The 12,518-nt window shown below is 44.2% G+C and overlaps 1 protein-coding gene across 1 annotated transcript in view; it reads left to right on the forward strand.

Annotated features, from left to right (window-relative positions):
• Greb1l (GREB1 like retinoic acid receptor coactivator) overlaps positions 1-6,232 on the forward strand; it is a 296,540-nt gene extending 290,308 nt beyond the window's left edge. Inside the window, exons 33-34 of the mRNA XM_045135088.1 lie at positions 4,304-4,442; positions 6,008-6,232. Coding sequence (XP_044991023.1) covers positions 4,304-4,442; positions 6,008-6,171 — 303 coding nt within the window. The 3' untranslated portion in view covers positions 6,172-6,232. The remainder of the gene's footprint in view (positions 1-4,303; positions 4,443-6,007) is intronic.
• Positions 6,233-12,518: the final 6,286 nt, after the last annotated feature.

Raw genomic sequence — 12,518 nt, forward strand, 5'->3', positions numbered from 1 at the left:
ACTAAGCTTCTTCTTGACATTATTTTTAGGGCATTATTCTATTTTTGTTATTTTTTTAAATATTTTTTTATTTGTTGATTTATTTGAGAGAGAAAGAGAGAGAGAATGTGTGCACCAGGGCTTCTAGCCACTGCAAATGAACTCCCAGATGCATGTGCCACCTTGTGCAGCTGGCTTACCTGGGTCCTGGGGAATTAAACTGAGGTCCTTTGGCTTTGCAGGCAAACGCCTTAACTGCTGAGCCATTTCTATTGCCCTATTTTGTTATTTTTAAGAGAGTTTTTTTTTTAATTTTTATTTATTTATTTGAGAGTGACAGACACAGAGAGAAGGACAGATAGAGGGAGAGAGAGAGAATGGGTGCAGCAGGGCTTCCAGCCTCTGCAAATGAACTCCAGACGCGTGCGCCCCCTTGTGCATCTGGCTAACGTGGGACCTGGGGAACCGAGCCTCGAACCAGGGTCCTTAGTCTTCACAGGCAAGCGTTTAACCGCTAAGCCATCTCTCCAGCCCCCTATTTTGTTATTTTTAATCATGCAATAAATCCTCCATGTGATGATTTTTAAAAATAAATGCACAGAGATAATATATATTTAAATATATATTTATTTAATATAAATATGTAGGAACAAGTATGTTTATTTTTAAATATGCTTATTTATTTATATATAGAATAAATTTATAGTGAGATAGCTCGGTGGTTAAAGGCACTTGCTTGCAAAGCCTGTTGCCCAGGTTCAATTTCCCAGTACCCATGTAAAGCCAGATGCACAAAGTGGCACATGCATCTAGAGTTCATTTACAGTGGCAGGAGGTCCTGGCATGCCCATTCTCTCTGTCTCTCTCTACCTTCCCCTCAGATAAATAATAAATAAGATTAAAATAAAAATATAAAGAAAAAGCCAGGCGTGGTGGTGCACGCCTTTAATCCCAGCACTCAGGAAGCAGAGGTAGGAAGATCTCCATGAGTTCAAGGCCACCCTGAGACTACATAGTGAATTCCAGGTCAGCCTTACCTAGAGTGAGACCCTACCTTGAAACAAAATAAATAAATAAAAGAAAGAAAGAAAGAAAAGACAGGTGTGGTGGCGCGTGCCTATAATCCCAGGAGGTAGAGGTAGGAAGATTGCCATGAGTTCAAGACTACCCTGAGACTACAGAGTGAATTCCAGGCCAGGCTGGGCTAGAGTGAGACCCTACCTCAAAAAAAAAACAAAAACATTTTGGTGTTGTACATTTCCATCCAGGCTTTTTCTTTGTATGTACTGACAAACACACATGAATTTCCACAGGATTCGTTTAAGTCCTACACTATTCCTTATCTGATGGTTGACTGTGGTGGCATATGTCTGTAATTGCCATACTTGGGAAGCTACATGAGATCCTGTCTCAACAAACCAACCAACCGTGTGATGTAAAACTACCCTTCATGGGCTGGTGAGATGGTTTAGAGGTTAAGGTGCTTGCCTATAACACCAGAACCCACATTAGCCAGATACACAAAGTGGTACATGCGTCCGGAGTTGGTTTGCAGCAGCTGAAGGTCTTGACGTGCCCATTCTCTCCCTATCTGCCTCTTTTTCCCTCTCTAATAAATGAAAAAAAGAAAAGAAAAGAAAAGAAAAAACCCTTCCTGATTCCCATTGTAAATTGCATATCCAACTCAGGTCTCCATGGATAACAGACCAAACTCAATACTAGCTAGTCCTGATAGCAGCTAACATTTGCTGAACCCTAAACCGATTACATTATTAACTCAAATGTGCTCCTACAAAACACAGACTACTGTTATCTACACAGACAAGGGAGGAGCTGCCCAGTGCCATATGGCCAGTAAATGGGAGAACCAGGTTTTGCTTTGTAGGCCCAGGCTGGCCTCGAACTCACAGCGATCCTCCTACCTCTGCCTCCCTAGTGCTGGGATTAAAGGTGTGCGCCACCACGCCCAGCTCTGGAGGAATCAGTATTTTAACTCAAGCCGAGTTTAGCTCTTCCACTGCTCTAACTCCCTGCATACAACCTGGCCATTTTTCCGTAATTTTATCTCTGTGGAAGCCATACAGGGCTGAAAGTTAACTCATGCCCTAAGCTTCTATCCACTTGAAAACTGACATGCGTCTAGAGTCGGGACTATTACATAGCTGGTAAAGTGCCCGCATGGCATGCATGTAGCCCTAGGTTTGGTCACCAGCACCACGTAAACCAGACATGGTGGCACATCTGTAATCCCAACACTCAACAATGTGAAGGCAGGAGGATCAGGAACTCAAGGTCACGCTTGGATTGAAACCAAGTTAGAGGCCAGTCTGGGATACACCTTGTTTAGAAAAGAAAAATTAGGGCTGGAGAGATGGCCTAGCAGTTAAGGCATTTGCCTAAAAAGCCAAAGGATCCTGGTTTGAGTCTTCAGGATGCACGTGAGCCAGATGCACATGGGGGCACATGCATCTGGAGTTCATTTGCAGTGGCTAGAGGCCCTGGCATGCCCATTCTCTCTCACTCTCTCTGTCTCTTTCTCTCTCTCTCAAATAAATAAATATATCTTAAAAAATAAAAATAGCCAGGTGTGGTGGCACACGCCTTTAATCCCAGCACTCGGGAGGTGAGACCCTATCTTGAAAAACAAAAATAAATAAATAAAAATTAAAATAGCCAAACATGGTGGTGCACACCTTTAATCCCTGCACTCCAGAGGCAAAGGTAGGAGGATTGCCGTGAGTTTGAGGCCACCCTGAATTCCAGGTCAGCCTTAGCTAGAGCGAAACCCTATCTCGAAAAACCAAAAATAAATAAAGACAGTAAAGAAAAATTAGATATATCTGAAAAAGCTGATTATAACTTTGATTTTTTTTTTGTTTTAATTCTCATCAGTAAGGTATTCTGATATATCTCTTTAGGGATTTTTTTTTTTTTTTTTTTTTTTTGGTTTTCAAGGTAGGGTTTCACTCTAGCTCAGGCTGATCTGGAATTCACTATGTACAGGGTGGCCTCAAACTCACAGTGATCCTCCTACCTCTGCCTCTTGAGTGCTGGGATTAAAGGCGTGCACCTGCGCACGGCTGGAAAAAATTTTAAAAATATTTATTTATTTATTTATTTTCGAAGGAGGGAGAGAGAGAAGGGACAGATAGAGAATGGGTGCATTGGGGCCTTTAGCCACTGCAAATAAATTATTATTTTTTTTAGAGAGAGGGGGTATGGGCATGGCAGGACCTACAGCCTGTTGCAAATGAACTCTACATGCTTGCGCCCCCTTGTGCACATATGCAGCATTGCAGGCCTGTGTCACTATGTCTGGCCATGTGGGACCTGGAGATTTGAACATGAGTTCTTAGGCTTCACAGGCAGGCGCCTTAACTGCTAAGCCATCTCTACAGCCCAGGAAAATGGTTTTTTAAAAGACGTTTGTATTTCTTTGTGAGGGAGCTTTTGTTTCTTTTATGTTGTGTGAGTGCATGTGAAAGACAGAGGACAGCCTTGGTGTCTTCCTCAGGAACGCCTCCACCTCTTCGTTAAGACACGGTCCCTCATAGTCTGGAGCTCAACAGTTAGGCTAGACTAGCTCACCAGCAAATTCCAGGGATCCTTCTGCTGTCTCCATTTCCTCAGCACTGGGGTTACATGTGCCCCACAATGCCTGGCTTTTGTTTTGTTTTTTGGTTTTTCGAGGTAGGGTCTCACTATAGGTCAGGCTGACCTGGAATTCACTATGTAGGCTCAGAGTGGCCTCAAACTCTAAGTGATCCTCCTACCTCTGCCTCCCAAGTGCTGGGGTTAAAGGCGTGTGCTGCCATGCCTGGGGTACACCTGGCATTTTTACATAAACACTGAGGATCAAACTTGAGTCTTCATACTTGCGGGACAGACTTTTTTTTTTCTGAGCTATCAGCTTAAGTTTTGCCTTTTCGTATTTCTGTTAGTAATGTGTCTTACTATGATGAGAGACTGAGAGCCACTTCAAACACATTAAAATTTGGCAGACAGCCGGGCGCACCCCTTTAATCCCAGCACTCGGGAGGCAGAGGTAGGAGGATTGCCATGAGTTCAAGGCCAGCCTGAGACTCCATAGTGAATTCCAGGTCAGCCTGGGCCACAGTGAGACCCTACCTCGAAAAACCAAAAAACAAACAAACAAAAAACGTGGCAGACCACATGAAGGAAGTGTAAAGCTTAAATAACCCACTCACTTAACAATGAGACTGGCTTTCATCTGGCACCCTGAAATAAAGAGGGCACCCGTGCAGCAGCCGTGCCCTCTGCTTGCTCTCGAAATGCCCTCGCTGTTTCTGCTTGATGCTTCCAGGTGGCCGTCTGCTACGTCAGCTCCAGACCACACTCCAGCAATGTCAGCTGCGAAGGGGCGCTCTTCAGTGGCCTCCTCCTGTACCTCTGTGACTCTTTCGTAGGTGCTGATCTTCTCAAGAAATTCAAGTTTCTAAAAGGTGAGTCAGACCTATGGCCCTGCATGTGAACACTTGGTCCCCACGAGAAAACAAAACAGGAATTAAAAGGCATTTAAGCCAGCGTGGTGGTGCACACCTTTAATCCCAGCAACTCGGGAGACAGAGGTGGGAGGATCAGTGAGTGAGTTCAAGGCCACCCTAAGACTACATAGTGGATTCCAGGCTAGCCTGGTCTAGAGTGAGACCCTACCTCAAAAAAAAAAAAAAAAAAAGACAATAAAAAATTTTAAAAAACACAATATTGGACTGGAGAGATGGCTCAGTGGTTAAAGGCACTTGCTTGAAAAGCCTGATGGCCTGGGTGAAATTCCCCAGTACCCATGTAAAACCAGATGCACAAAGTGGCACATGCATCTGGAGTTCATTTGCAGTGGCAAGAGGGTCTGGCATGCCCATATTTGTTCATTCTCTCTCCCTTGCAAATAAATAATAAATAATGTTTTAAAAATAAATTTTAAAAAAGCATATTATTTTAAAAATAATTTTATATATTCATTTGCAAGCAGGGAGAGAGTGTGTGTGTATGGGCAGTCCAGGTCTTCTAGCCACTGCAGACGAACTCCAGATGCATGTGCCACTTTGTGCATCTGGCCCTGTATGGATACTGGGGAACCTAGACCCAGATCATTAGGCTTTGTAGACAAGAAAAGCCCTCTATTTTGACTAATAATTTGTATACCTTGATTTTCAAGCTAGAGCCACTGATCTCCTTCATGAGAGAGGGGAAGGATCAAGTCATGTTATCCTAAAACTAACTGTAGGCCAACAGCCAGATTTGTGACATATGAAATAGTTTTTACAATTACTAACCTTAGGAAGGAGTGCATAGATACACAGTGCCCCTCATATTATCCAGTTTAGACAGCAACCAGGTCAGCGAGTTCTCACATACATGCTTATAAGTCGTACGTACATTCTGTAGTCCTTTCATGGGGTCAGCAGTCAACCACAGTAAGTGTGCATCCCCGCACATAAGCCCCTGGTTAGGATTCTGGAAGAGAACTACAGTTGTGTTTCAATAGGCATGGTTCAGAGTCCAGCATGTCCAGGGACGTGCCCGGGCATCAGGCATCACAAATGAGCCTGATATGATGACCTTTGAGGCCAGTGAGAAGGGAGGCTGTGAACATTGCGTGCGTCACAAGAACGGGAAATGGGTGTGTTTTTGCGTGTGTAAGTTCCGTGGAGCCTTGGGGCTCTACTAGGGGAGGAGGGTGCCTCCCAGAAGACATTTTGTACTATCTAGAGATTTTTGGTTGTCACAGTGTGTGTGTGTCGGGGGGGGGGGGTTGTGAGAAGCAGCCAGTGACAGTCCTGATTATCAGGTCAAGAAAGACACAAGAAAACATCCCATGGGTTTCAACATCAGTTAAGACTTCTTTTGTACACCCGCACGATGAAATGAAATGAAATGAAAATGGACACAGGCTGTGTGCGGGTTCTCGGCGGCGTTGGCTTGCAGGCAGACGGGAGGGTCAAAAAGCTCTTTATCGACTGATTTCCTGGCTGAGCTCACGGCCCGTGTGTCTGCCTCGTTCCTGAAGGTGCTACCCTGTGCGTCATCTGCCAAGACCGGAGCTCCTTACGCCAAACCATCGTCCGCTTGGAGCTCGAGGACGAGTGGCAGTTCCGCCTCCGAGACGAGTTCCAGACGGCGAACAGCAGCGAGGACAAGCCGCTCTACTTCCTTACCGGACGCCACGTCTGAGCGAGCTTTGCAAGAGACCAGAAATAAGCAGCAGCCGACGCCCCTAGGTGGGGTGGGACAAAACACGCATTGGGGATTTTTTTTTTTTTTTCCCTTCTTCTTCTTCTTTAAAGTACAATCACTGTGGAGCAAAGTGCAACCTATTCGTCTATTCTCCAAAGAGAACTCCCCAGACATGGTCATCATCTCCTTCGGTTCCACGCACGTCCAGGACCTCGGCTCCCGCGGACGCCGCAGTAGGCAGTTATGCAATTGCCCAAGATGGGCCCCGCCTGTGGGAGGACAGGCTTTGGCGAACAAACATGGAGTTTATGCGTCGTTTTGTGTTCGTTTGTTTGTTTGTTTTTTTCTACTACACTACGTTAGGAGGCAAACTGACAGTATCGGCCAGCTTGAATGTGTTATATGAGACTCACACCGTTGGTGTGGAATTAACTGAAGATTAACAATTGAGGCCTGAACCCTCAGTTTCTCTTCAGATCTGTACGTTGGTACAGTATTACTCAGGGGTCTGAAATGATAGAATGTAGAAGATATTTGTATTTAAGAAAAAAATAAGTAGCTGTGTCTTTTTTCTCTGTGCAGTGTTAGTTTAAGATTTATAATCTTATATGTATTGAAACTTTTGGCAAAATTTCCACAGGAGTTAAAAGTTTACTATTTAAACTGAACAAATGAAATCCGTAAATGCAGAGCAGGCCTTGTGCGCATTTCTGAAGCTTCTCTTACTTCCTTTGTTCCTCTCATTTCTTTCAAAAACCATCCCCCGCCCCCCCAGTCTAAGCATATTATTACATCTAGGAGAGTAAGAAGCTGATTAATTAGTTGGGCCAGTTAGCTTGCTTTTTGCAGTCAACCTGCACCCACGCTGTTTTTGGTTGAATGTAGTAAGCAGTCGGGCACCAGCAAGCCTAAATGCCAGGCTGGACTCAGGTGAAGCTTCCTTTAAAAGACACACTGAACATCAGCTGCCTTACACTGACATGCAACATGCAACCATGGGGAGACAGGAAACAGAGCCATGTTAAGAAATCTCACTTGGTTCTCCCAGTGACTTGCTTTGTGAACAAGGAAGATCCCACAAAGGGTCTTTCGGACTCATTCAAGTCAACAGGGAGTGCTGGGTCTCTATGAACAGCAGAAGGCGTATGTTTTTCTATGGATCCCTCACCAAAAATTCTCATCAGAACCATTTTTAGAAATTATTCTAAAATAGGCTATTGGGAGTTTCAACTTAAAAAATACTTCAGTTCGTCATTAAGCAATCTGTCCAGAATTTTCTCAGCCTGTTATCATCTTTAACTCCACGTAAAATAGTTTTTACTTGAATCTATCTTATGACCTGAAATTACTAAGAGTGACCTACGATGCCTGCATTTACTTTAAGTGTTAATGGACCAGACCTGTTATCTTGAGATAACAGAGTTTACAGCTAGTGAAAAGATGGACTGTATTTGACTGAAAATGGTTTGTGGATCACTTGGGTTTGATGGCAACTTACGATGCTTTAAATGTATTTTGAAATGAACAATTCCTTTTAACCCCACTTTTAATTGTCCTTCAAAGAGGACCTGCCTTATACATGCTTTAAAAAATACTGCTTTTAGTACAGAATTTTTTTGGCAAAGGGGTCCAGGACAGTTTGGTTTAGATATGAATGTACCTTGTTTCTGTTTTGTTGAAAGGGCCCAGTGCAGATATCAAGAAACCCAGTTTGTGCAATATTCCCATAACACTATGTAGGGCAAATAAAACTACTTGAAATGATTCTAAAACACTTGTCCCTGGGGCAGATGACCTCAGAAAAGTTTCTTCTGGCTCTTTCTTATTTTTCTCTCCTTGGGCTTCGGAGTCCACAGGATAATTTTTTAAAGTTACAGGTCCTCCACGTTAACTAGGGCTGCACTCTGGGAATTCAAGTGGATTACCAGCTTGAATCAATCAACTCTGGGCGAGAGATGCGCCAGAAGGAAGCCAGAATACTTCCGGAACAGTGGAGAAACTTCAGTGGTCCTGCCTCTCCTTTCCAAAGCCCATTGTACTAAGGTTTGGATCTTTTAAAAATCACCTGAGGAATTCCTTACAGAATGCTAGGTCCTCTTTTAGGATGAGGTTGCACAATGACAGGGCGCCATGATGTGTTAGCACATGTCATGGACTGCTTGATTTTTTTTCCCCCCTTCCATTCTTCAGGACAGACACTGAGGTGGGGCAAACTGATCCTCGAAGACACACAGTAACTTACCTACAGACCTGCTGAGCCTCAGCACACCTGAACGTGCACACAGGTTAATGATGAATGTAAACCGAAGATTGGAAGAACTGTTGTGGTCAATTTGTTTTGGCTATAATTTATGCAACTGCTTCTTATGACTTTTAGAAACGGGGGCACCTGTGTTACTTTATTACTGTAAAATTCTCAAACCAAAATTTGGTGAACTTCACTAGTCAGTCTACCTCACATTTTGTTTATGATTCTGAGTTGTCTCAAATTGTGTCAATGCTAATGTCCTTGTCCTTTCATTTGGTGAATGTATTAAAATTATCTCCCACTCTCCATCCCCTCCCCCCAAAGTTTGCTTTCTTTGAACAATTTTCTCTATTATGTTAAGAAATGGAGCCAGGCATGGTGGCGCACACCTTTAATCCCAGCACTCGGGAGGCAGAGGTAGGAGGATCGCCATGAGTTTGAGGCCACCCTGAGACTACATGGTGAATTCCAGGTCAGCCTGTACCAGTGTGAGACCCTACCTTGAGAAACCAAAAAATAAAAATAAAAAAAAGAAAAGAAATGGAGCCAGGCATGGTGGCACACACCTTTAATCCCAGCACTTGGGAGGCAGAAGTAGGAGGTTCTGTGAGTTCAAGGACAGCCTGGAACTATAGAGTGAGACCTTACTTGGGGTGGGAAGGCAAGAAAGAAAAAAAAAAAAAAAAAGGAAGAAAGAAATGGAAGGAAGGCTAGGGAGATGGCTGCATGGATCAAGGGTTTGCCACTGAGCCTGAGTACCTGAGTCTAATCCCTTGGTCCTATAGAAAGCAGCTGGAAGCTGCGGTGGGCTTCTGTAGTCCCAGAGATGGGACACGGAGACAAGAGACTCTCCCCAGAACTCCCAAGCTTGCAGCAAGCCCAACAACGAGCAGTAACAGCAGAGTGAGAATGAGAGACACTGCCTCAAATTCAGCAGCCAGCAAAGACCAAAAGTCTTCCTCTGCCCTCCAGATGCGTGCTGTGGAGCATTCTCCCCTTCCCGCGCATGCGCGCGCGCACACACACACTCCCTCCCTCCCTGACTTTAGCAATGCCAAAAGAATGGGACTGGACAGATGGCTTAGCGGTTAAGGCGCTTGTTTGGGAAGCATAAGGACCCAGGTTCAATTCCCTAGTACCCACGTAAGCCTGGAGTTCATAGGCAGTGGCTGGAGGCCCTGGTGCACCCATTCTCTCCCTACCTGCCTCTCTCTCAAATAAAACTTCAAAAAAAAAAGGGGGGGCTGAAAATCGCAGCATTATGTTAGATGGCTCTAGAGTCTATTATTTTGGGACAAGAATCCAAGAAAATTAGGTATTTGCTGAATGAAAATCTGAAGCTTTGCAGAATGCAAATACAGACACAAAATAGCTGCAGACCTAACTCTTGACTTCCACGCCATTATAGATGCAGATCCACTTTGGTCTCCTTAGAAACACACCCTTAGGTTGCTGGAATTGTGATGTTACTGTTAATCTGGATTTCATTTTAAACGCCACCTGATTTTACCAACTCTTGAATAGAAATAACAGTTGTCGCCGGGCATGGTAGTGCATGCCTTTAATCCCAGCATTCGGGAGGCAGAGGTAGGAGGATTGCTGTGAGTTCGAGGCCACCCTGAGACTCTATAGTGAATTCAAGGTCAGCCTGAGCTAGAGTGAGACCCTACCTCGAAAACCAAAAAAAAAAAAGAAGTGACAGTTGTCCTCTGAAATGCCTTCCTGTTTGATTACCAAGTATTTAATAATCTTTTTTAATTTTTTTTTTAAATTTAGTTATTTGAGAGCAACAGACAAAGAGAAGGAGGGAGGAAGTGAGAGAAAGACAGGAAGGGAAAGAATGGGTGCGTCAGGGCTTCCAGCCACTGCAAACAAACTCCAGACATGTGCACCCCCTTGTGCATCTGGCGATCATGGGTCCTGGGGAATCGAGCCTCGAACCGAGGTCCTTACACTTCACAGGCCAGCGCTTAATGGCTAAGCCATCTCTCCAGCCCTTACCAAATATTTAAAATAATTATTTATTCATGAAGTCCAGATGCATGCGCCACCATGTGCACCTGGCTTATGTGGGACCTGGAGAATCAAACCTGGGTCCTTAGGCTTCACAGGCAAGCACCTTAACTGCTAAGCCATCTCTCCAACAATTTTTTTAAATTTGTTATTTTAAAAAAAAAATGTTTTTTGTTCATTTTATTTATTTATTTGAGTGACAGAGAGAGAGAGAGAGGCAAATAGACAGAGAGAGAGAGAGAATGGGCGCGCCAGGGCCTCCAGCCACTGCAAACGAACTCCAGACGCGTGCGCCCCCTTGTGCATCTGGCTAACGTGGGACCTGGGGAACCGAGCCTCGAACCGGGGTCCTCAGGCTTCACAGGCAAGCGCTTAACCGCTAAGCCATCTCTCCAGCCCTAAATTTATTATTTTTTTATTAACAACTTCCATGACTGTAAACAATATCCCATGGTAATACCCTGCCTCCTCCTACTTTCCCCTCGGAAACTCCATTCTCCGTCATATACCCCTCCTCTCAATCAGTCTCTCTTTTACTTTGATGTCATGGTCTTTTCCTCCTATCATGATGGTCTTGTGTAGGTAGTGTCAGGCACTGTGAGGTCATGGATATCCAGGCTATTCTGTGTCTGGAGGAGCATGTTGTAAGGAGTCCTATCCTTCCTTTGGCTCTTATACTCTTTCTGCCATGTCTTCCACATTAGACCCTGAACCTTGGAAGGTGTGATAGAGATATTTCAGAGCTGAGCACTCCTGTGTCACTTCTTCCCAGTACCATGGTGCCTTCTGAGTCATCCCAAGGCCATTGCCATCTATAAAGAGAAGGTTCTGTACCAAACATGAGAGTAGCATTAATATATGGCTATGAATATTAAGAGAAGTGCTTCCTGGGCAGTTTGATGAGCACAGTATATACATTTAGCCAGACAACAGCAGACATTACACTCATAGGGCTCATGACTATCCATTTTAGGTTTTCAGTATCAGGAATGTATTCCCTCCAATGGAGCAGGCCTCCAGTCCAATTAGAGGGCAGTTGGTTTCCACCATGACATGTGCCACTATTGCACCCATTGGCTAATTTGGCCTGGCTGCCAAAATATGAGGCTTGCAGTGTCTACTCAGGCCAACAATTTTTTTAAAAAAAATATTTGTAAGGAGGGGGAGGAGAGAATATGTATACCAGGGCCTCCAGCTACTGAAAATGAACTCCAGATGTATGAACCACTGCCAAGCCATCCTCCAGCTGAACCTTCATGTTCAACTTCCTCACCCTAGAAAAGCATCCAGAGAACAATTATTCCCTTATATGTACTAGACATTTTTAAAAAGGAACAATTATTTGAAGGCCATCAACCGTATATATGTAATCTTTACATAAGCAGTTATAAAACCACCTCTTCTGAAGCTTGGCCACTGGTGCATACTCACTGGCCAGTGCTGGCCACCTCTTCACAGAACCAGCTTCTCCATCGTCATGAAGGCTCTCCTGTCACAGTACTGTAGGTTTCCCTTGCTTCTGGCTCTCATCTCTCCACTTTCTTCCTAGAGACACTTAATGATGGTGTTCCTTGTTCCTCTTTAACTTCTCCTTTACAACCCCCTGGGGATGATTTATTCTAAGCCTTTAAAGAACCCAGGTTTATCTGCTTCATCCAACCTCTCCAACTTCCAAATACCAACTTGGGTAACAGGTAGCTCCACATGGAAGGTTTATAATCACCTCAAAATCTTGATGTCTCCCCATCAAATACTCCTGGCCTAATTCCCATTTTCCCATCTCAGCCTGCTTATTAAAACCCAAATGACAGGGTCAGAGAGACAGCTCAGTGGTTAAAAGCACTTGCCTGTAAAGCCTAAGGACCTGAGTTCAGTTCCCCAGTATGTACATAAAACCAGATGCACAAAATGGGACATGTGTCTGGAGTTCGTTTGCAGTGGCAGGAAACCTAGCATGCCCATATTCATATTCTCTCTCCTTGTAAATAAATAATTAAAAAAATATTAGCCGGGCATGATGGCACATGCCTTTAATCCCAGCATTCGGGAGGCAAGGTAGGTAGGTGGATCGCTGAGAGTTCAA

Source organism: Jaculus jaculus, chromosome 15 (assembly GCF_020740685.1).
Source record: "Jaculus jaculus isolate mJacJac1 chromosome 15, mJacJac1.mat.Y.cur, whole genome shotgun sequence".
Classification (NCBI taxonomy): Eukaryota; Metazoa; Chordata; class Mammalia; order Rodentia; family Dipodidae; genus Jaculus; species Jaculus jaculus.